A 24,906-nucleotide genomic window follows, 5' to 3' on the forward strand; every position below is an offset into this window, starting at 1 on the left:
CACGGAAACCATAGGCCAAACTCTGCCTGAGGAAGCCCCAGGAGGGCCTCCAAGCTCAGCCCTGTCTGGCCCCTGCCCAGCTGGTAGACAGCCGGTGGCCTGGGGGCACCGGGCCAGATTATAAAGTACCCATCAATCATTATTTCAGGATCCTGACACAATAATCCTGGAGGAGGATAGAACAAGGGGGACGAACAGGTATCACTGAGCCCATTTTTCAGAGGAAAGTTAGAGGTCAACTGTCTTCACCCAAATCCATCTGGGAAGCTAAGTGTCAAGGCCAGGCCCCAAACCCTGGGCATCTGCCCCAAGGCCAAAGCTCTTTCCAACCCCAGGTCCTTCCTTCTCCCATCGCGGCAAAGAGGACACAGGACAACTAACAGGAGAAGCAGGGGCCTTTATTGGGGTCTGGCAGATGTGGAGGTTGGAGGTTAGAGGCGGACTCCCAGGCCTGGGCCTAGGAAAAGGCAGAGAAGAGGCAAAGGGCCCTAGAAGCAGGAAACCCAGCCCTCCCCACCTCCACCCTGCAGCCCCTCCCCCACCCCAGGTTCCTTACTCCAGCCTCCCCCTGCCTCTGGGAACACAGAGCACCAAGAATGGACAAGCAGGACCCTCCAGGGCCACAGCTTGGAGCGGAGTGCAGGATCCAGGCTTCTGTCTGCCCACAGTGGGAGATCTGGGGAGCTCAACGTGCCCCTCTCCACCAGGACAAAGTGGGAACGCTCCTTCTCTGTCCCCCAGAACAGAGCAAACTCTTGTTCTCTGTGTGGGGGGAGAGGAGTGCGGCTTGGGCCTCTAAGGGAAGAGGCTGGAGGTGACGCCCCCAGAGGAGCTCCTAGACCCCACCTTTTACACTTGCAGCGTTCTCCATTTTTCCTTCCCATCAACTCTGGTGAGCAACTCAGAGTCTGGGCAGGGGCGACTGATGGGCCAGTGGGGATCTGCTCCAAAGACATCTGTGGGTTTCAGAGTGAGGGTTTCCCCAACACCCAATTCATCTATATGTACACAGGGCGGCAGGGGCGCAGTGGCCAGGGCTAGTAAGTGTAGCCGCCCTTGGGGCCAAAGGCCTGAGTAGGGCCAGCTAGCTCCGGGAGGTAGGCAGGGCTCTCGTCCAAGTGGGACAAAGGGACTGTGTCCTCCTCACTGACCGGCCGGTCAAACTCGGCCTTGAGGGCTGGACGCTGATTGTCCGGGAAGGCCAGAGAGAACAGGGCCTCGGGCTCACACACAAACTTGTACACGTAGCGCTCGCCGGCCACCTGTGGGAAGAGAGGGGCTGGGTGGGCCTAGCTCTCCCTCCAGGTCGGCGGGGGACAGGGGGACGCCGGTCCAGCAGACGCGTGGGGCGCGTCTCTCTCCTGCGCTGGTTCCTCTGAGAGGCCCGCTCCCTGCACACTTCCTGTTCTCCAACCTCCCTGTCTCCACGCTTCGGGCTTTTCAGTTACTGTGTGGCACTTTCTTGGGAGAGGGAAATCTTGTCCACAGTTTCTCATTCCCTCTGACTGGGGCATTATCTGCTCCCACAGACTTGCTGAGAAACGCCCCCCCGGCCCCGTCATCTTCCCATAGCTGCCGCCCCTCACCCTCCCATCCCTGGGCCCCCGGCCCCCCCACCTTCTGCATGATGCCTTTCTCGTAGTAGTATCGGAGCGAGCGGCTCAGTTTGTCATAGTTCATGGCCGGCCGGTTCTTCTGGATGCCCCAGAGCCTGGCAACCTGGGGACAGGACAGAGTTTTGGGATGGTGGTGCTAGCTCAGCAGACAAAAAAATGGGGAGGCGGGGGGACAGGTCAGAGAAAGCACCTGAGATTGTCGGTACAAAATGGGAAGCTGGCCCTGCACACCACACAGCAGCCCCCAGACCCAAGCCTGACAAGAATTCAGGTCAGGTAAGGCAACTCTGCTGGGGAGGCCTCTGCCACATCCCCAGGTCCTCGTATCTCCAGGCCCCAAAGATAATGGGAGGAGAGGTACGGAATCTGAGAGGCCCACCTCCTCAGGCTCTATTAGTTTGAATTCCATCCCCCGGCCGGTCCAGGCAATGAAGTGGGCATTCGTTGGGTCATCCAGCAGGGCCACCAGGAACTGCCACAGCTGCAAGGCCCCCCGGCGCTGGTAGGGCGGCCCCTCTCTGAATGCACCAACCCCTTCCTGCTTGATGTCTCCTGGGGAACACAGAAAACAGCTGTCAGGTTTGTGCCTTCTGGTCCCCCAAGCAACCCCTTCTCCTCTCCGCAGGGGTAATGGGATTCCTGGGGGGGGGGCAGGTGGGGACACAGAGGGCATGGCTCAGATCCTGACCCTCTCATGAACAGTCACTTCTCTGACCTTCAAATTTCTCAGGAACGACACAGACATCATCTGAGAATGGTCGCAGAGGTTTCTCATAGCCATAACCTTGAGGAGGAAGTTGGGGGTTATTCAGATCTGGGGGGTTCACTGCTATGAGCCCCCAGCGTCCAGAGGGACTCCTGGCCAGGAGACCCTCCCCGACAGCAGGACTCCCCCCTCCAACGTGGAGGGCTTGGCAGAGAGGACGGGGCTGCCTTACCCATGGTCCCGTCACCTGGAGAGTGCCCAGAGAAACCCTCTGTGTGAAGGTACATTGATGCACACCCAGGGACATCTGGGAGGGGAGGAAAGAAGGGTGATGTTACAGGTGGCTGCGGGGGGAGGGGGGGTGGCAGTCCTGCCCATATTCAGGAACTTCTTCCTGCCAGCCTGCATTCCGGTTCTTTCCCCAGCTGCCTGCCAACCACCAAATCCCAAGGCAAGTTCACCCAGGGGGAGTGCAAGGCTTGAACCTCTCAGCTTGAAGTCTGGGCCAGAGGGCATGGCCGGCAGCAGCTGGGCTGGGCAAAGCTGTTGCACAAGGCCCAGGATTCCAGGCAACAGCTGTTTCCTGTGAGTTCAGGGGGGAGGAGGGAGGGGAGGGATGAACCTCCGGGGAAAGGGTTCAGTGTCCATGCCTAAGACTCCCTTGGAATGGGCTAACCTCCGGTCAGCAGGTCGGGTTCCTAGCCGGTTCCTAGCGGCGTGTGCGTGTGTGCGTGTGCGTGTGTGTGTGCAGGCAGGGAGGAAACAGAGGAGGATGGGGATTGGGGGAAGACCCGTCGGGAGGGAGGTGGGAGGGAGAGCGAGAGAGCACACCAGAAGGTATCTGGATCTGGGGAAGAGGCGGTGGGCACTGGGCCGTGTTTTTTCAGGTCTGACAGCAGAGCGCATTCACCCCCTTTTCCTTCCATTCCCTAGGATTGAAATAGCCCTACTCCACCTGGAGGAGGCAGGTTGTGTGAAGCCACCCGTTCAAGTTCCAGCCCCTTCTCGCCCTACCCCCCCGCACTCCCACCTATGAATGAGATGGTGAAACCCGACACCTCCGGGAGGAGGCGGGAGGGTGGGCTCATTCATGCCTCCATTTTGTGAATGAAATTCCTGACTCCATTGAGAGGAAGCTCAAGGGGGAGGGGCAGGAGTTCAAGGGCAAGTAACAAGATCTCCTCCGGTCTACGTCCTTTGAAGGTCAGCAACCAGAGCCTTTCCCTCCTCCTTCCTCCACCTCACAGCCAGGCCCGGCTCAGCGTATGCCCCACGTCGGAGAGGCGCACCCTTGTGGTTTCACTCGGGCAGCCCGGGGGTCTGTGGTTCGTCCCCCTCCCGCTAAAACACTGAACTGCAGGAGATGGGAAATTCGAAAGATCTAGCCTGCCCTGAGCCTACTCTAATCTCAGTATTTATTTTTCTCACACGAACTTGCTGATAAACTCAAATTTGGGGATGGTGACAATGTAACAGAAGCCAAGGTTTTCTGGGTCCCTCCTAAATGAGAATGGCCCTCCCTTGGCAGCGGAGGCTTTGCATTCTAGCTGGCCAAGAATCTGGCTGAGTGCCCCTCACTCTTGTCAATGGTCAGGTGGAGCTAGAGTTCAAAGCAGCCCTACTTTCGTACCCAGCTCCATCAGCCTGGAGGCTGGAACAGTAACCCTGCGTTCCTGCTGGGAACGAGGAGCCTGGCTCCTTTCAAGTTCATGTTTCTCTTCATTCAAATCCGTTAGTATTTTTAAGCTTCCGTGGGGACGGGGACCAATGACACATCCTATTCATCTTTGTGCCCTCCCAACTCCACACAACTCATGCTCCCACCCAGCACCTGGGTCTCAGTAGGTAACTGTAACCTCAAACACTTGCCAGAGAGGAAAAGGAAGAGATGCCTCAACTTTCCTGTTAAATAAACCACAAGCTGCCTGAGGGCAAGGAGCTGCACCCTCTTATCTTTTATCTGAGTAGAAGTGTGCTGACTGAAAAATGACAATTCTTTTGAATCTATGACCAAAAGGGAGTGGTTGGGTGGGTTGGGAAGGTAAAAAAACAAACAAACACAAAAACCTGTAGGGAGAACTTCTGGGTGTCACGGAGCTGTTCCTAGGATCACATGCCACCCTCCTCAGCAATCCCAGCACAACTCCTCCAACCCCCTTCCCCAGGAGCATTTCTTACCTGAGTCGTAGGCGAAGTCCGTCTGCTCCTGTTTGATCACCACCCCCGCCCCTGGGTACCTGTGCTCATTGACTCCACCCTGGCCCACCGTGGGCTGGCCTGCCTGTTCATACAGGGGGTCCAGGTATTCCTGCTTGAAGCTCTGCGGGGGGTAGGGCGGGCAGGGCTCCGACAGCTGGTGTGGGTAGGGGGCTGGGAGGGCTTCCCGGCCCCCTCCCTGGGAGGAGGTGAAGGAGTGGCAAATATCCAAGGGCTGCTGGAAGACAGAGCTGGATGTGGTTGGGTGGAGAAGGAAGAGAAGATTAACTTAAGCGGTCCCTGTGCCCGCCACTCCCAGAGCTTGCAGACTGGGCTCTGGGGTGGGGGGGGGTGTCAACGTCCCTTCTTCCCCACCTCCCCCCACGCCAGGTCTCTTAGGGGCAGCTGGAGAACACTCAGGGATTGAGGAAGAACCGGTGAGACCTGGGCCCACAGGTTCTGTGGGCCTCCTGTCTCCTTACCTCTGCTCCCCGAGGTACCCGTGGCCAGGGTGGGGCTGGGAGGTGCCAGAGGATCTCAGGAAACTCCGTTGTTCTGCCCGGGGGAAGGGCTGCAGGGGCGACTGTCCGGGGGCACCGGGGGCAGGGGACTTGATGGCGATTTGTCTAGGGGGGTCATAGGCACTGGAGTTGAGGGGGAGACGGGGGTGAGGGGGCAGAGAAGCTGGGCGAGCATCTTTGAACCCTTTATCCCCGGAGAAGGAAAAGCAGGGCACGCTGGGAAAGGAATGGCATGAGCGACGGGGGGCCCCAAGTGAACTCTCTCTCCCTTCTCGTAAATCCTGAAAATGGGTGTAATCCTGAGAATGCCTCTCCCCAGCCCACAGCAACTGGGCTGGGCAGGAAAATGGCTTCCTCCAGTGGAAATGCTCTGCCCGGGCCTTAGCACACACCCCTTGAGCCCCCTGCTGCCGTCTCCTGACCACTGGGAGGAAATCCTGAGCCGTGGGGCTCCCTTACAGGGGCTCAGAAATCCTTTGTGTTGTCTAACTTGCATCCCATTGCTGCCTTTACTCCTCCCTCCTCCTCCCTCCTCCCCTTCCCCGGGCTGGGCTGGGGTTCACCTGGAATAAAGGCACTGCTCGCCATGGTGGTAGGGGAGTGGCAGCTTCCTGCCGCAGGACAGGGCCGGCTCTGCGCGGGGACTCTGGGGCTCCTTCTTGATCCTGGTGGTGGGGCTGTGGAAAGCTACTGCAGGAGGGGGAGGAGGCAGACCAAGGCCAGAGAGGGTCACAGAGGACGCAAGGAGAGCTCCCCACACCTTCTGCTCTTTGAGCACCAGCCGGGAGATTCCCTGGGGCTCAGTGTTCAGAGACTCCTGGTCAGACACTTTTAAGGGCAGTTGGGCTATTTACACTATGTCTAGTTTTATACGTCGGGCTAATGTCCAATATTAACCAAAGAGGCTGTCTAAAATTCAACATTTAATGCAACCCCAAGCCCCCAAAAACACCTTTGTAGGCGTGAGCACCTCCAACATAGGGCCTGTGGTTTTCCTGAGTGCCCTGGAAAATTCCAAGGGAGAGACATGTTTTCTTCTTTGGGGCTATAAAGGATCTTTCTTTTTCTGGTTCAGGTTGGATATTCGCCCACTTGCATGTCAGCTGACTACCATTAAGCACATGCTCCTAATTATCTGTGAAGAACATTGGTCTTTCCTGTGGCCCCTGCTGGGTCCGCAAACTCCAGCCACCAGACTGAGCCACAGAGCTGGTTCCAAGCGAGTGTGAGGTTCTGTCTTATGGTGTTGAGCCCAACGCCAGTGGACGGTTCTGTTATCGGCTGTTTTCCTTTATTTGTGCCTTAGTTCATTTCAACGGTGAGTGAAGACAGTTGAGAACGGAGTATCTGACATTAAAGCGGGGTTTCTCAACAGTGCACTGAGGACCTCTGGGCCAGATAATTTTTCTTGTGTGTGTGTGGGGGGGAGGGGGGCTGTCCTGAGCATTATAGGGTGTTTGCAGCATCTCTGGCCTCTACCCACTAAATGCCTGTAGCACCCCACCCTCAGTCGTGACCACCAAAAAATGTCTACAGACGTTGCACATGTCTCCTGGGGGGGGGGGCAAGTGGATGAAAGTAACTTAGAAGGGTAGAACTGGGCCCCGCTGAACTGGTCCAAGCCCCTCATTTCAGAAATCAGGAAATGGGGGGAGGGGAGCAGAGAGAAGTGTCCACTCGCGGGGCACAAACCCTGATTTGAACCAAGGTCTCCAGCTCCCAGTCACTGCCTTGGTCTTGGCGTCCAAACCCAAGAATGGGGAGCCCCGTTCTTCCCCCTTTTCTTTAGGAGAGAACAAGTTGATCTTTTGTAATTCTCTATCCCTGTGACTCATTTCCTGCCCTCCCCCACTCCCCATTCCCTCAACCCAGGGCCCTCCACTCACAGTTTTCAGAATGGAAATCAGGAACAAACTGCTCATCACTGTCAGGTACCTGGGCTGCAGAGAGAGGTCAGAGGTGAGTCTGGGTGGCGGCCCCTGGGTGGCGGCCCCCGGGAGACACCATTAAGGCAGGCCTGCAGATTAGCACTGGCCCAAAGGGGGAAACAGCCTTCCGAGGACTGAAAGTAACCCCACCCCAGGTCCTAGTGCCCTCCATCTCTGGGCTCCACTAAGACCTTGGAGGCAATGCTGCCAGTTCCCAGAACCTGTCTGAGCAGATTCCAGAGTCTTTTCCTAGATGCTTTGTCTTTATTCCCTGCATTTTTCAGAAGTGAAGGCAGCCCTGCCCCTCAGAGTTCACAAAACTCCCTCTCCGGGCTCCCAGCAGAGTCACATCTGGGATGGGCAGGCATTACATTAAGGGACAGGTCCATTATCCTATGGACCTAGAATAACATGCGGGAGATTCTGAATCGGGGCTGGGCCCAGGAATCTGTGTTTTATACAACCTGCTGGGTGAACCCTGGAAATGGAGAACTTGGGAAAGAAGATGGAGGAAAGGGGGTGGCTCAGGAGAGGTGAATAGGAGGACAGTGGGAGAGGAAGTGGTTGGGGACATGGGCAGGTCACCGTGCCTCGTGTCTTTAGTATGTAGCTAGGAAGGGAAGGTCTGAGAAGCGCTCCCAGGGTGTCAGTGGGGGCGGAGCTGGGTTTGGGAGTGAGGCCTCGATAGCACAGAGGTCATCCGTCGCCTCCAACCTGGACCTTCGGGCTCTGATTTCTAGTTTCTTACCCTGGCCTCTCCAACTCCTTCAGGTGGGCATATGGCTGAGGACCACCCCCTCTCTAGAATAGATCAAAGCAGGAAGGGGAAGGGTAGACACCAAGAACTTCCTGATAGTCCAGAAAGAGTGGCTTGAAGGTGAGGGTTTGGAAGACGAGGAGACTGCTCTTAGAGTGGACAATGGGGAAACTGACAGATAAAACAACAAGAGTCGAGAAAGGCTGGTAAGGATGAAGGACATGAGGACACAAGGCTGGGGGACAGCTTCACGCCTAACTCTACCCGAACACACCCCAGCCTCCATGGCTTCCCCATCAGCAGAGGCTCCAGTTTCTTCCTGGGATTTCAGCCAGAGCCTCTGTTGGAACTCCCTCCTTCCATGCTCACCTCCTACAACAGGTGGTTCTCCACACAGCCGTCAGAGTGGTCTCTCTGCAAGAGAAGTCCACTCCCTTCTCTCCTTGCTTAAAGCTCCAACCCCAAACTCTTCCTCTTGGCCAGCCCCTGAGGCCCCATGGGGTCTGGCCTGCTTACCTCTCCCACCTGCCTTTCCTCTCCAGAGCTCTTGATTCCTCTTTTCCAGACCTTTGTCTGCCTGTTTTTTTTCTGGCCACTGAAGGCTTAGCTCACTTCGTCACTTCCTCAGATGCCTTCTCTGACCACCCACACCAAAGTGGTCCATCCCGGCTCAGCTCCTATCACAACCCGTTTATTTTATTTTTGTCCTAGCGTGTATGCCTCTTCTTAATTTATTTACATTTATGTGTTTGTTGTCTACCCTCTACCTTCTCTGCTTGAAATTTAAGCTCCCTGGGGGCAGGGGCTTTAACTGTCTTGATGATTCCCCAGAGAGGGGAAACAGGGTCTGGCTAAGAAAAGATACTCAAATGCTTTATTTGTTGACTAAGTAATAAACATACAATGACCCCGTCCTTAGGCTGGTGGGTGTCCTCTTGGTGGAACTGGGAGCAAGAATGGAAGGGATCCTAACCAACCAGCTCTTCCTTCTTCCTGGGGGCTTCCCTGTGCCCCTACACAGGGTAACTATGGAGGCAGGCCCTCCCTCCAGAGAAAGCACACCTCACAAGAAATACTTTGGGCTGTGATCAATTGCTTGGCAGGGTTCTTCATCAACTTGCTTTGAATATCAGAGGTGCCAAGTGCTTTAAAATACACATTTATAGGGGCGCCTGGGTGGCTCAGTCGTTAAGCGTCTGCCTTCGGCTCAGGTCATGATCCCAGAGTCCTGGGATCGAGCCCCACATCGGGCTCCCTGCTGGGGTGCGGGGGGGGGGGAGCCTGCTTCTCCCTCTCCCACTCCCCCTGTTTGTGTTCCCTCTCTCACTGTGTCTCTGTCAAATAAATAAATCTTAGGAAAAAAATACACATTTATAGATAATTGCCTTCTTGACAGAGGGATGGGACTGAGGGGTTTAAGAATCAGAAGCCACCAGCAGCTAAAGAAGAACTCCATGAAAAGTCAGCAGAAAACTATTCTGAAGTGATCGAATGAGTGAGCAGGACACGAAGTCCCTTGGCAAAGACAGGCAGGCAGCATGTATGTGTTCAGGAACACAACTAAGGCACAAAAGCAACCATCCCCAAACTGATCTAAATCAAGAATCCCCAGTTTATTGTTAAAAATACACATTCCTGGGGCGCCTGGCTGGCTCAGATGGTAGGTAGAGCATGTGACTCTTGATCTCGGGGTCATGAGTTTGAGCATAGAATTTACTTAAAAAGAACACACACATTCCCCGTCCCCACCCCTGGAGAGTCTAATTCCATAAGCATTGGGCTGGGGTCCAGGCATCTGTACTTTTAACAAGCACCCTCGGTGGCCCTTAAGAATAGGCAGGTTTGGGAAACACTGGATAAAGGGAAGGAGCAAAACCTTCTCAGGGGTGCAAGGGCCAAGCTCATCCCTGATGTGCCCTCTGGCCCGGCCACAGGCGATACCCCCAAAGCTGGCAGGATGGGGGTGATGGGAGCAGGATGAGCAACATTTACATCCCTGTTACCTTGGCAAGGAGGGTCCCGAGGGCAGAGGAGGTGGAGAATGTGGGGAAGGCTGACGCATTCTGGGCCCCCTTTGGGGCTTCATTAACTGCCAGTTTCCACTGAGGTAATGGGCTGGGGGCATTTCCTATGGCATCAAAGGCCAGTTCACATGATGTTACAGAGCCCTAGGGGTCGTCTTGCCTTTCCTCCCACCTCAGGCCTGAAGGTCTGACCAGAACCCCCACACCCCGGTGGTTCCCAGAGGAGGCTACCCCCGGCACATAGACTGTACCCCAGAAGAGGTGCCATCTTCTTCCCAGGGCCAGGAGAAATCAGTCAAGACAAAAACGGGCTGTGGTGTGAATCCCAGTCTCTGCTTGGCCCCTCCCCAGAATCCTGGCTTCTCGAACCAAAGGGACAGGATAGGGCCTCGCTCAGAGACTGCCAACGAGAATAGAAATAGGAACAGTGACACCGAGCCCCGAGTTCCTGGAGAGCAGGAGAATTTCTAACTACCATGTTCAGGCTTGAGAATATGCCACTCTACTTATTTGTTGACTTGGCTGAGGTCTGGCTGCCAAGCTAGTATGTGCCCGGGGCTGCTCTCAACTCCATCCTGGCCCGAAGGTGGAGTTTATGTGCCTGGGGACATGGCAGATGATTAAGGAGGGGATGAGAAAAGTGCCCCGTCAGCATCATGCCCAGAGAGGAGAGAATTTTAGGGAACGTCCCTCCAATGCGGGGAGGCGGTGGGGGGGGTCAGTAGAAGAGAAGGGGCTCCCTTGGGAGCCTCCCAAGCTGGGCTCTGAGAGAACTGGGAGGCTAAAGCAGCCAAGCAGTTAAGCCCACCCCAGCTTGGCCACCTACCTACATTATCTACGTCCCATCACCTTTTCCCCTTCCTGGGGTCCAATCACTGGGTGAAGGGGTCTCTTTAGGAGTTCCAGTGGAGGCGGGGGAGACATTCTCCGCAGCTTCTTCTCCATTGTGTCACCACTGGCCTTGTCTCTCACCCTTACCCTGCCCCCACCCTGGCAGCCTCTGTACTGGAAGGAACCAGTTCTCTATCTATGGAGGGACATTTGTCCCCAAGAGCCTTCTGGAAGGGGAGGAGACAGAAAGATGTAGAAGGAGGCATTGTAGCTAGGAGAAACTGGGGGAGGGGATTAACCCCATCTCGTCCCACAGACATGCCGAGGCACCAGCGTGCATACATACACACGGATCCACACACACCCTACTTCCTTTTTACTACACGGCAGCACACGGGTAAAACGTATCCTCCGTGCACACCCTTCACACACCGGCTCTCTTTTTGGACTTGCAAATGTGATTGGGGGGAACCAAAAGGCAAAGGGACTGAAGACCTTAGAGGAAGCTTTGGGAGATTAAACCTTCTGAAAAGGGGAGCACAGACCCACCCTTTTAAGAATCCCCTAAAGCCTATGGATCTTCTCTTCATAGAAAAATCCATATTCCTTTGTGTATGGTGCACCCCTAACAATTTTGCACACGATATCGGAGGGCGTAAGCACCCCTGCAACCTACTTCCTACAACCGAGCTTCCGTGAATCCAGACTCTCCGTTATAGACCCCAGCCTCATACAAAGGACATACGTGGCCCAGACTCAATGTTCCTTGCTACCAAAAAGACCCAAGTCATTGTCCCTGAGGGTTCCCGAGGGAGGGCTCCCGACAAGCCTGGAAAGAAAGCTTCAACCAGAAGCAGCACGTTTTGACTCTAACCAGACACAGTTTGAGCTCAGCCTGCCTGAGCCCGGGTCTCCCTACAGCCGACGGATCCTTTCCGTAGCAACTCAACAGATCCCAGGCACCCGAAACAGACACACCCTCTTAGCCTTATCTTAACACCCCCCCACACACACACTATCTAGAAAAACCTCAAACCCAAAGATGTCTAAGCTGTCTCTCCAGAGCCCACTCACACTCACCCCTAAATAAGCCCAGACACCAGACTGAACCCACAACCCCATCCTTGCGGACCCAACCTGGCATCCCCCAAATTCTTCACAGCCCCACCCACACTACAAGGACCCACTGCTTCTCTCCAAATTGAGGCTTTAAAAAAAAATCAAACTTGCAGTGGGGTGGTTGGGTTCCGGCCCCCATTCCTCCTGATGTACCCCACCACTGGCAAGCTTCCAAAGAAGCTAGTCCCCCCCCATCACCCCAAAGCTCTCTCTGGGCTCTGGGGGTCACTGACCTGGTGGGAAGAGGCAGGAGAGGAGGCTGGGCTGGTGCTGGGCTGGTGCGGGGGGACAGGGCCCCGGCAGCTGCATCTGTCTCCGCAGAGAGAGTGAGAAGCAGCAAGTGGCCTCAGCATCCCCCTCTCAGGCCTGGCCATCCATCGCCAGCTGGGAACCTGAGCTGCTCCCTCAGAAGGAAGGAGAGGGAACCAAGGAGATCCCCACCCCCATCTCCCCACCCACTGGATTTAAATGTACAGGGACTCCCAGGGCAGCAGCATGAAACACACACACTCGCCCTCACACTGACACATGCGGATAGACACACGTACACTCTCTAGACCCCCACCGCCAAGGGGTGGGGCTTCCAAGGGTGAGAGAGCGTTTTTTTCCCTCCCCTTCCCATTCCCATTCCAGACCCAGGCACAAGTGGACCAGCTGCTGCCAAAATGCCAACCCCTGAGCCTACCCCTCCATCACAGCCCTGGGAGCTGCCCACTGTGGGGGGCAGAGGGACCCTCCGCTGGCAGACAAGAAGGCTGGCGAGCCAGACAGAAATCAGGCATTGGGAAAGGAAGTCTTTGAGAGACCGTGGAAACTGACACCCCTGCGTTCTTCAGCTCCAGCCCAGCTCCGGAACCTCGGGAGGAGGATGGGCAGACTGGGCCACATGCTCTGCCTGCATCTCAGAGCTGGGCGCACGGGGCTTGCAGAGTCAGGGAAGGTGTGTATCATTCCCTCCCCAGAACCCCTGGATCCCCCCAGCCCCCATACAAGCCGTTTGGCCACGAATTCCACAAAAAGTCTTGAGCGTTTGCTCTATGCTAAATAGCCGTTTTGTTAATGCACATATTTTTGGGGATACCCTGGTAGTCAAGACAGATAGTCTCACTCCAGGGTTCTTGTCAGGGGTCCTTCCCTTCTACCTCGGAGCTTTGAAAGATGGTTCCAGAGGAGCGGGGTTTGAGTTTAAAAAAATCACCAAAGATACCCAGGTGGAGGGATGGGGAAATCCTAAAGAAAAGCCCTTAGAAAGGGGTTCCTAGTGTAATGGTTTCTTGGTTTTCAGTGTTAAAATAAAGGGACCCTAAGATGGGATATTAACCCTTCCCTCTCAGACTGTCTAAACACCATAAGCCTTCTACCTGCCACTCCACCAGTGACACCCTGAGGCCCCACAAAAACGCACCAAGGGATTCAACCAGAAGACGCTGAGAACACAGCTCCCTACCCAGAGGAGGCCCAGCTCCTGACCCCACCCCTGCCGGCTCGAAGTTAACCCCCCAGCAAACACCCTAGCCAAAGTAGGAGGAATTTGCCTGGGGCAGAGGTATTCAGGAGAGAAGGGGGAGGGAGGATCACTTGCCATCAGAATTACAATCAAGGCTATTTGTTGGGGAAGCCCTGGGCCCTCTCTGCCAAAGTGCTGCAAAAAAGAATTATTTAAACTTTTGTTGTGTTTTTGGCTCAGACAGTAAATTGTTTAGCGCTGGGGGCTGGGAAGAAGAGAAACCCAGGGGGCAAAAATCAATGTTTTGGCAAATCCTAAAGATAGGTTACAATTAATTGCTCTTTCTCCACATCCTCCTGTCCCTTATTCCCCCCCACACACCCCCCTGCCCCAACACACCAACACACACCTCGGCCTGGCGGCTGCTGCCAAACAAACTTTGCAAATGAAAATTTCAACCAGGAAAACGGGCCTGGGGCCAAGTTCCATTCAAATAAGCAAATACCCCACACAATGGTCTGATTCATCCCCAGGCCTAGTTACACAAGCCTGGCTCAGGGCAGAGAAAATAAATATCAATATAAGTGTCCACAATGGGCGCTGGGGAGAGCGGGGAGTAAGGGGACTGGGGGGGGGGTGTCTTTGGAGAGTTCCTTGAGGCAGGGAGAGAGGAGAAGTGGGTTAGGTTGGAATATCAGGGGTAGAGAGCATCCCCCGCCCCAATAATAGAAAAGGTCACAAAACTACTCACCTTCAGCAAGCCACGTCTCCTGGAAGTGACTGAGATCCTGGAAGAGATCTGAGGGGGTGAATAATGGAATTGGAGGTGAGGTGGAGGAGATGGTAAGAGGGAGGGAGCCCTAGCGAGCTGGGTGGTGACCGCCCCCCCCCCCTTGGTTGTAGGGGCCCAAGAATGATCAGAGTTCCTTGGAGGGGAGTCTTTTGGAGAACAGGGTGGGGGCTCCAGGGTCAGCCCTCGGGGTGTGTGAGGTGAGGAGGGTCACGGTTTGTCTCGCGGGCTCTTTACCTTCGGAGTCGGGGGGCGGCAGGGAGCCCGGGTCCATGAGCTTCCCCTGCGGGACCATCAGCGCTTCGCGCAAGCTCCCATTTCCGGGCGATTTCTGCGGGGAAGGGGAAGAATGCCCCCGGGTCACCCTGAGGCCGCCCGGTCTGGGGGGGCGGGGCTGGGGTCCCGGGTGACACAGGGGCCGGGCAGTGCTGGACCCCGTGGGGGCCGCGGGGAAGGGGCTGTGGTGCGGGGTGCAGGGCGGGGGCGGGAGTGGAGGCCGGCGCGGCGCTCACGCTGCAGAAGGTGTAGGGCACTTGCTGGTCCAAGTATCCGCCTTTCATCCTCCGCTCCATCCGGCCGCTCCCTCCGGCCGCACAGCCCGGGCCCCGCGCGGGGGCAGAGACCTGCGGGGGGGGGGGGGCTGCGTTCGCACACCGTCCAGGGAAGGCAGCGGGGTGGGGGTGGGTAAGGGCAACAGGGAGGGGCAGTCCCGAGGCTCTGGGTCCGACAGCAAAACTTCTCCGACTCACTCAGGCGATGGGGAGGTTTCCGCCTGCCGAGCTGAGCGCCGCCACCACTCCCCTCCCGCCAAAGGAGGTCCCACCTGCTCCTGGGAGCCGGGCTCGCCGTTTCGGCTGCTTTCTGCAGCCCTGCTCTGCCCAGGCTCGGTTACATAAGACGTGTGTGTGTGTGTGTGTGTGTGTGTGCGCGCGCTCGAGCGCGGAGGAGCGGGCGAGGCGCGCACCATTCGCACGCCCACAACTCCCGCACCCCCTCCAACCCCGAATCCCAGCGCCTCCCACCCCCCCGCCCTAGGATCTGCGGAGGCGGCGGTTAGAGAGTGCAGTGTGTTGGAGGCGAGGCGAGGAGTCACAGACGCTCTCCCTCCCTCCCCCTCCCGCAGCCTCACCTGAGGCCGGGGCGTCTGAGCTGGAGCCGCGGGGGGTCGCGAGCTTGCCCCGGGGCCGCACCGAGGGCCGCGGGGCTAGGCCGGAGCGAGGCAGCCCCGGCCCCGGGTCCCCCGCGCACCGGCTTGTTTTCCGGGCGCCGCCGACAGTTGTGAGCCCCGGGGAGCCGCTGATTGGTGCATTTCCTTCGCCTCGGCCTCGGCTCTCTTACCCCCCCCACCCCGTTCCCTTTGTTTCATTGACTTTTGTGAATGAAACCCCAGGGCCGGGCACGCCCCCCAATCCGGAGACTCGCCCGGCCGAGCCGTGAGGGGCGGAGTTTCCCAGACGCGGGGGCCAATCAGAACGCGGGGGCTGGCTCCCGGCTTCATTCACTGCTCGGGCTCCCATTCATAAAAAAATAAACTCCTCAGCGGCCGGAGTTCATTCATAAAGAGCTGAGAGAAAAGGAGCGAAGCCGAGGACCCGACGGCTTCCTCGCGGGGCTCCGCGGTGTCCCTGGGTGTGAGGCTCGGCGAGCTCCTCGGGCTGGCCCGGCTGGCGTCTGCACACGTCTCTGCATCTGCGTGTACGTGGGAGGGGGAACATGTCTGTGTGTGCGCCCCGCGGGGAGGCGAGCGGACTTGTGCCCAGAGGAACAATAATAACTAGCATTTATGAAGCGCTCCGCTTCCACGTGCTCATTTCATGCCCATAACCTGGCGAAGTGATTCCATTGTTTCCATTTTACAGAGATTGAGAATGAAAACCCAGTAAGGGGTGATGACTTGGCTGCAGTAACTCAGCGCAGCTGGGGTTTACAGCCCCCAATCTCCCACATTATCCTGTCCAGCCCTTTGAGGACACAGTTAAATGAATTAAGGCTTTGTGACAACAACTGATACACAGTAGGCCCTCAATAAATGTAAGTTAGCACGGAATCCAGGCTTTTCCTCGAGGGTCTGCTCTGCAGAGCTGTTGTGTGACCCACTTTCTGTTGATTGCACCAGAAACCAGAGGCCCCAGAATGGACCTCTGAAAGTGCAGTTCCCTCTCAGCCATCTTTCCTCTTAATCCTGGGAGCAAACATAGGGTCTTAGGGATCTGATGACCTGGGGGTAGGACTGGTTTCAGGGTAGCTGGTCATAGGCTCTGGTCCCTTAATCATTCACCAATTCATTGGATAAACATTAATTGTGCCAGACAAGTGCTGGGTGCCAGGCAGGCAGCTGTGACCGAGACAGACCCCCGATAAGAGCTGGGCTGTTTAGGCTGTAGCCATGGGGGCACACAGTACATGAAGTCCCCCGGGCCCTTTTTCTGAGACAATCTCTGAGTCTACAGTCCATGCACTCCTTTGAGGAGAGCCCGATTTTGCCCCCTGCCTACTTGTGATACACACTAGAGACTAGCTGAACCCCAGGCCAGTTGGGACTGCTTTCAAAATTCATCTAACCTGGGGCGCCCGGCTGCCTCCACCGGTAGAGCATGGGGCTCTTTCTTGATCTCTGGGTTGTGAGTTCAGACCCCACGTTGGCCGGAGAGTTTGTGTAATAAACAAACCATAAAAATTGTCTAATCTAACACTTCCACTTTACAGATGAGGCAGTGGCATTTCAGAGAAGGAAATGATACCGGTAAGCTCTTTAAGCTGCTCAAGGTTAGAACTGGGATTCGAACACCAAACCTCTAGCGTCTAGGGCTATTTATTTTATTTAGTATTCATTCCAGGAGATCATCGTGGGCAGATGAAAACAAACTTCTCTCTCTTCTCTGAGGAGCTATTCTTTGAGGCTCATGTCTATTGCCCCTCTCCTCCAAGGAGCCTTTCAGATAACCTGAGTCAGTTCCTAAAGGACTCCCCAACATTCTCGCCTATACCTCTGTTGTAGATATCTTTCATTCTGCCTCATGGTCATCCCTAAGTATGGAGAGCTCTCCAGGTCCTGAGGAGGAGGTCTCTTTTGTCTCCTAAAATCTTCCCCAGCTGTTTCATGCTTAGGAGAGTCCCTTGAAATACTAGTTCAGTAAATAGGTGCAAAAGACCAAACTAATCGAGCTTAGCAGGAACCCTGCCCAAAGCAGGAGAGACAAGCCCCAGCAAATCCCATCTTTGGGCTGGATGGAACCAGCTTAGGGAGGAGCGTGTGTCTCAAGGCCAAAAGAAGTGGGGGAGGAGGACAGAGGATTCTTCCAGGAAAGTAGCTCTGATGTAGTCTCCATGACAATGAAGAAGTTTCCTGTTGGTCCCAGAGCGGGCACTCCAGGTGGGGACTCTCTCAGTGGTTCTGAGCTTTTGCATTTCTCTGGAAGGCCCCTGGCTCTCTGGGGAGTAAGTGTTGCCTTTCTATTCCCCATCCGGGGTCCCAGCTGAGAGCCACCCCCCTCCTCCTGATCTTCCGCCGGCTCTGGCTCAGCACGCTGACTGAGGGAGAGAAAATGCCCCTGCCGTCACCTGGCCTCTGATTCAGCACCCAGGCTCGGAGCAGCGACATCTCTAGAGGGAACATTCGAGCCTCTTCCAGGGCTAGAGATAGTTAGGGAAGGGAAGGAATAAATGGGCCGGAGGTTTCTGTTGGAAATCACGTCATGATAAGCAACATTTCCTGAGCATGTCCAGTGCTTGACTTGCATTAATTCATGCAACTTCACATGGTCCAGTGAGGGGTCTTGTCCACTTTACAAATGGGGAAATTGAGGCCTTGCAAATACACATCTATCCCAAGGGTCCACTCAACAGACTGAGGGCACCCCAAACAGACTTTTTGTCACAGAGACTCTTCATTGAGGGAGCACACAACAGGCTGGCTGGAGGACTCTCCTGAGCCAGGACACGGACAGGACATGTGGACTCACCCAGATTAAGGATGTTCACAGTCCCCTCTTGGACACACGGCTTTGCTGATGAAGCACAACATACTCCCTGGTACCCCGCCCCCCCAACACACCTTGGGGGTGGTGCCCAGGGAAATGCTTCTTCCTAGTATATTGGGGCTGGACTCTGACCGTTTCCCAGGAGCCTAAGTTATAAAATGTCAATGTGGGTTTTAGATATGCAAATATTCATATAAAAGCAGCCTGGGGCTTGCTCAGACGGCTGGACTGAGCACTGCAATGGGAAGGGAGAGGCCCCTGGATCGGACAGGGAAGCCCAGGAGCCATCAGAGAAGCCGGCTTTCCCGGGCAGCCTTGCGAGAGCGTAGTGGAGGGGCGCTGGGTGACCTGTCCAGCCTACCTGTGAGTATGAGGGAGGACAAAAATGTCTCCAAAGGCCTGGCTTCCACAGTGTCTGGAAAAGCTCAGAGTCCCATTGGCATAAAGGGTGGAACTCAGGAGGTAACCCAGGGAGACAGCTCGGTAAGGCCAGATGGATGAGATAAACAGGGTCAAGTGGTGTCCTATGTCCCTTTAGTGGCTCCCAGACTAGATCTGTCACCAGGGGGAATGAACCAGAGAACAGGATCAGGCAGTAGGGGTGGGGAATCATGGGGTCTTCCCCGTGGACTGGTGGGTCAAGACCACCAAAAACAAAGTGCCACTCATGGGCTTCCTTTTGTCCTTGACTCCCAGTCCCACTTTCACATTGCTCCCTCCAAAGCATAGGGCGTCTGAAGCCAGAGTTCACTGATGTGCCACCCACTGAGGCCAGCTGCTGCTTTGGCGTGTGCACACACGTATGTACTTTGCTGACGAGAGGGGCCATGGCTTTTCTCGGGGTCATCACAGAGCAGGTCTGTGACCCCCCCCACCTCCTCCATCTCCAGGTTAAGAACCACTATGCCAACAGCTTTCATCATCTCTTGCCAATATATATTACCTTAAAAATGGTTGGAAAGGCACTATTTTGGAGGATGTGCCTTTTTTGGAGGGGGTGGTGTGCAACTGCTTCCATGTTCATCTCTACCTTCCACTTAGCCTGAGACCTTTCTCTTTTTTTAGATTTTTATTTATTTGACAGAGAGACAGGGAGAGAGGGAACACAAGCAGGGGGGAGTGGGAGAGGGAGAAGCAGGCTTCCCTCCGAGCAGGGAGCCTGATGCGGGGCTCAATCCCAGGACCCTGGGATCATGACCTGAGCCGAAGGCAGACGCTTAACGACTGAGCCACCCAGGCGCCCCGGCCTGAGACCTTTCTTGAGACCCCACAGAAGAGAGAGCCCTCCTTCTAGTCAGCTGACTGGGAGCATGTCAGGCTAAAGAGGAAAGGTACAGGTAAAGCTGACGTCTTGCTCAATTCCAGAGGGCACCCTGTCTCAGGAAAAAAGTCCTAAAGATGAAGTCTATTTATTTATTTTTTAAAAGATTTTATTTATTTATTTATTTGACAGAGAGAAACAGCCAGAGAGGGAACACAAGCAGGGGGAGTGGGAGAGGGAGAAGCAGGCCTCCTGCTGAGCAGGGAGCTCAATGTGGGGCTTGGGGCTTGGGGCTCGTTGCGGGGCTCTGGGATCATGACCAGAGCCGAAGGCAGACGCTTAATGACTGAGCCACCCAGGGGCCCCCTAAAGATGAAGCCTTAGAAGGAGCCTCTGGGTGGTGCAGTCGGTTGACCATCTGGCTCTTGGTTTCGGCTCAGGTCATGATCTCAGGGTTGTAAGATCGAGCCCCGCATCCAGGCATCCAGCTCCTGTGCTCAGTGCTCAGCATGGAGTCCGCTTGGGATTCTTGCTCCCTCTGCCCCTCCCCCTGCTTGTACTCTCTCTCTAAAATAAATCAATAAATAAAATCTTAAAAAAAAAAAAAAAAAGAATCCTTGGAGACCGGGCTTCTCTTTCTCTTGGGTATTGTAGGGTGGTTATACTCAAGACCTTGGGAGAACTAGAAGGTGATCGCACCAGTCTAACTCCCGCAGCATGGGAACCCATGACAGAGCAGATGGCACTGGCAGTCAGGAATCTGAGGGGGGAGGTTCCAGTTCCCGGCAGAGACCCGCTTCTGTGTGGCAGCTGTGATATTCTCAGGAGGAGACGGATGGACACAGTGACCTCCGTGGCGCCAAGCCAGCCCCTGGGAGTGGCTGATTTTAGGATTCCTCCTGGGGAGCCATCTTTTGGGGAGCTGTATAAGAACTTGTCAGAAATCCAGTGAAGAGCATTTAAATTTTTTTTTTTTTAAGATTTTATTTTTAAGTAATCTCTACACCCAGTGTGGGGCTTGAACTCGAAACCCTGAGATCAAGAGTTGCGTGCTCTACTGACTAAACCAGCCTGGCGCCCCTATATATATTTTTTGTTTTGTTTTTTATATATATTTTTAAGTAAACTCTATGCTCTACACCCAACGTGGGGCTCAACCTCATGACCCTGTGAGCGAGAGTCACATGCTCTACCGACTGAGCCAGCCAGGTGCCCCTAGCATTTCAGTATTTTTAAACAAGGCGGAATACATGTGTCCTCCTTTCATCTGGAATATTGTCCCAAGGAGAAAGGTTGAGCCTAATGCTGGCAAGAGTCTGGAAGTTCAAAGAGAGACCAACCGTGCCCCCAGGAGAGTCATTTTTATTTTAGAAGGTGTTGGTGACTTCAGCTTTTCATATTTGCTGCCCGCAGCCAATCGGGACTCCCTCAAAATGCAAAAACTTCCTTGTTCTGTTCTGTCTTTTCCCCTATTAATTTAGCTCTCAACCATCTACTTAGAGACCAAGTGCCCCAGCTCAAGTTCAGGCCCTGTCTGAAAGCTGCAGGATAGGAGATGCTTTTTCCTCTTTTGATTCTCCCCCTCTCCGCTTTTTGTCAAAGAGGGACAAACAGACAAATGTCAGCAGCCTGAAGGATTAGAATGGAATTGGTACCAATTGGGCAGAGTCCAGAATGCTCCCCTTTTTAATTAAGTGCAGACTTGAGTGATGAGGGGCTGCAGCTCCTGTGGGGCGGGGTTCTACCAAGTAAAGGCAACTTCTCTTTTTAAAGACTAAACACCCTTTATTTCACTTAGTCTCTCCTCAGTTCTCTGAGAGTGTCTATATCTGCTCTTGTCATCACGATTAATGGGCAACTGAGGGGATGCTCTGACTCGCTAAGGCTGTGGCAGGGAATGCCACGGCTGGCAGAAGCCTGGGCCCTTGACTCATTCTGGACTGTTTTGGGGGGAAGAGTGGTGGCCGTGGGGATTCCCAGTTTTATTTCTGAGTGTTTTTGTTTTTCACAACAGAAACTCCTCTGTTACCATCCCCCCCCCGCCCCTGACCGCTCCTGAGGCATCGTGGGGGCTCCCCTGTGACTCAGGGAGCCCCCGCTGTAGATTTAGTTCTGTCGATTCTCATCCATCCCGCTGGTGACCCCAGCCCAGAGTTACCTGGTAATTTACAACCACATTTGTTAATTTACGGGCTGGAGCCCAGAGCCCAGGAAATGACACTTCCCCTCTGGGGAAGCTCTGCTTTCTTCTCTCTCCGTGGGGACCAAGTGCCTGGGTGGAGAAAGTGTGTGGCAGGGAGGAAGGACTAGGAGGGGGACGCATGCCGAGAGGACATAGTACCTAATCAGAGGGGACCAGGCATTCTGGATCCCAATTCGAGTTTCCAAAATACGGCGTTTGCACACACGCTTTATACTTATCGCTTTCCTAAGCATTTTCAGATATGTTCTCTTACATTTGCCTAGCACTCCTTGAAATTCGTATTTTTAGTTCCATTTTATAGTTGAGCGCCCTAAAGTTCAGGGAGCAATTTGCCTTATGTCACGGGGGGGGGGGGGGACCAAACTCCTAGCTCCTGAGTCCCACCCAAGCTCCACCCAGTTCCAGGGTTAACTATGGCTTCTGAGGGGAGAGAGGAGACAAAAGCAAGTTGTTTTTAGCAGCTCATTCCTAGTCCTCCATACCCTGACCCCACCTGACCCTCCCTTCCCTGACATTTCCTTTTTATGTTCTTCCCCCCGCCACTCCACAAGTCCCACTTTCCTGATAAGAAATACCTGTTAGGGTCTTGTTAATTGTGGATCTTCTTAGGGGGTGGTTCGGCATTTCCTTAAATTGTGCATCAGACATGAATGTCTCCCACGAAGGGAAAACTGATGGGGGTGGGGTAGCATTTTGCTTCCTAGAAATTAGAATGTAAAGTATATTTAATTAAAATGATAAATCTGATTTTCAGTTTTGCTTTTACTACTGCTTAAAACTAATCTATTTTATGCACGTTTGCAGAAGGTTGCAGCCATCAAATCAGAGAATATTAGAGCTGTGAGGCACCTGAAGATCTTTCTGGGCCAAACCCTTCATTTTATAGACAAAGAAACGAAGTCTTAGATTCGTGAAGGGTCCCCTGAAGTTCCAGTGATGTGTGCGGGGCTGGTTCTCCGTGCCTCCACCTTCTTCCCCTATTTTGACTTCCCGGTGTATCTCAAGGGCTGGAATCACGGGCTGGGCTCCTCTCTCTTTAAATGCCTCCCCCTTCCCCCCACCCAACCTCAATGCAAACTCATGCTGGGAGGGCCTTGGCCTCTGGAGCCCCTTTCTCTGCCTCCCTAGTTGGTACCAGATCTCTTCTCTGCCCAGTTTCCTCCCTCGCGCTTTCCTGACTTCCCAGGCTGGATCCTTATTCCGCATGAATCCCATTTGGTGAGACTTTAAATTGTATTTGGTTCTCTGTATTTGTCTCTCTGCATTGTTACGACGCAGTAACCAGACCTTTGATTTTTGGTCCCAGGTAGGTCGGCAGAATTGAAAACAAAAGTTACCGAATTCACGTTTTATGTTGTTTTTGCTTAAACCAAGGTTGTAAACGTTGTAAAGCACTTATTTATTTATTTGAGTAGGTAAGACATCCACATGGTACAAAATTCCAAAGTCATATAATATTCTCTGGTGAGATTTATAATCTCTCCCCTGGCAACCCATTTGGCCTTCCTAGAGGCAGCCAAGATGTTCAGTTTCTTGTGTGCTCTTGGTGACGTAGACCCTGCATATCTATATACAGCAAATCCAGACCTCACACTCAGACAGTAATCTGTCCTTTGTTTACACACATGGTGTGGAACTGTGAGCACCGAGGCCTGAATCTATCATGAGCTAAAGAAACTTCATCCCGACAGAGCCTGGCACAACCAGAGAACAAGTAGTTCAAGAAGCAATTCATGCTGCTGGAGTTTGTTCTATGTATTGTTAAGATGGTTGTGCCTATTGTCCCACCTGCCATGCAATTAAAATACAAACAATAGAAACCATAGAATAACTTAGAGGAAGTCCAAAAAGGTTTGATTTTTATCCCGACTACCAATACCAAAGTCTGTCTGTATGTATGTATTTTTAAGGTTTTTATTTATTTATTTGCCAGAGAGAGAGAGAGAGGCAGAGGGAGAAGCAGGCTCCCCACTGAGCCCAGAGCCCGATGTGGGACTCCATCTCAGGACGTTGGGATCCGGACCCCAGCTGAAACCAAAAGTTGGCCGCCCAACCGACTGAGCCATCCAGGTGCCCCTATAACTAAGTATTTAAAAGAAAAAAAAAATTGGTGCTTCTGCTTAGCAAAGCCCTAGGCTAAGCCCTGCTTAGCCCCAGGCTCTGGGGGTTAGTCGCATGGGTTTTGAGATAGACAGGCCTGGATCCAAATCCTGGTTGTGCCTCTGATTAGCTTTGTGATCTGGGTCAGTCAAGCAATCTCTTTGAACATCAGTTTCTTCCTCTGTACCGTAGGGATAATAAGATCTCCCTTGGCTCTTTTCTTTTTCTTTTTTTTTAAGATTTTATTTATTTATTTGACAGACAGAGACAGCGAGAGAGGGAACACAAGCAGGAGGAGTGGGAGAGAGAGAAGCAGGCTTCCCATGGAGCAGGGAGCCTGATGCGGGGCTCGATCCCAGGACCCCGGGATCATGACCTGAGCCGAAGGCAGACGCTCAACGACTGAGCCACCCAGGCACCCGTCCCTTGGCTCTTGATTTCAGTGACCTCATAGGAGTGAGAGGACTAGAGATAATGTGTAGTCAATGCCAAGTTAACAGGAACAAGCCATTTTCTGGTCTCTCTCTGTATGTCTGGGCAACATATAGGCATGTGCGAGGTCCCCGTGGCTGTCCCCTTTTCCTGGTACACCCTCACTTCGCTGCCTCCTCCACTTCAGGCTCCCAGTGTACGGGCTGATGTTTGGACAGGCAGCATGGCCTGTGGGCAGTGGTGGGCTAGCTTCAGGGTCAAGGGCACCCACGGTGGGAGGAGCTGAGTCCCAGTCACCTGAGAACTCTTCTCAGAGAGATCAGTCAGCCCTGGTGGCCAGGGTGAGAAGGAGAAAGCAAGAGGTGTAGGGGTGGGAGGAGAGGGCTCTTTTCAGCCCATCCTGACTATTCCTCCCACTTCTCCGCATGCTGCTTGGGCATGCATCAGTAGCTGTTCAGCCGTGGTTCTGGTTTGCTGGCTTTGAGGGAGTGACCTGTCCCATTCCCTGGGTGTTGGTGGCCAGGTTCATTTGGATTCTAGGGGAGTTGGCTTTGAGGCCCCCAGAGCCCAGTCTGCTGTGGCTATTGGGATGTCTAAGGGACTTCACCTTTTTTGGCAGAGAAGTGGGGGGTCTAGTTAAGAGTCAGGAGGTGGCTGTCAGAGACAGGAGGATTGTGGGTCCCCGTGCGTGTGTGTGTGTGTGTGTGTATACACACACACAGATAATAGTCGCCACTTCCCTTCTCATTTTCAAGAAGTCAGAAGGCTGCAGTAATTCTTCCAGAATGAGGAGTCTCCTCTGAGACTCTTACGTTGTGCCCAAGACAGCTGGTGCGTTCCCTGGGAAGTGCCTTTCTGGGGCCTGGGGAGCTGGAGGAAATAGAGGGAACAACACAACCTAGTTGGTTCAATTTCCATCAAATCTTTGTCATCCTTGGGGCACCTGGGTGGCTCAGTTGGTTGAGTGTCCGACTCTTGATTTCAGCTCAGGTCAT

The 24,906-nt window shown here is 54.1% G+C and overlaps 1 protein-coding gene across 1 annotated transcript; it reads right to left on the bottom strand.

The window, feature by feature from the left end:
- Positions 1–327: 327 nt before the first annotated feature.
- Positions 328–15,253, bottom strand: ETV4 (ETS variant transcription factor 4). Its single transcript, XM_035027222.1, has 13 exons — positions 15,065–15,253; positions 14,448–14,558; positions 14,173–14,266; positions 13,897–13,944; positions 6,926–6,979; positions 5,603–5,729; positions 5,001–5,162; positions 4,501–4,769; positions 2,555–2,629; positions 2,332–2,400; positions 1,996–2,168; positions 1,618–1,719; positions 328–1,262 (listed from the first exon to the last, which is right to left on the bottom strand). Exons 2-13 carry the CDS (start codon positions 14,505–14,507, stop codon positions 1,038–1,040), a joined length of 1,458 nt encoding a protein of 485 aa, XP_034883113.1. The 5' UTR covers positions 14,508–14,558; positions 15,065–15,253; the 3' UTR covers positions 328–1,037.
- Positions 15,254–24,906: the final 9,653 nt, after the last annotated feature.

This window comes from Mirounga leonina, unplaced genomic scaffold, assembly GCF_011800145.1.
Source record: "Mirounga leonina isolate KUSES-001 unplaced genomic scaffold, KU_Mleo_1.0 Mir_200, whole genome shotgun sequence".
NCBI lineage: Eukaryota > Metazoa > Chordata > Mammalia > Carnivora > Phocidae > Mirounga > Mirounga leonina.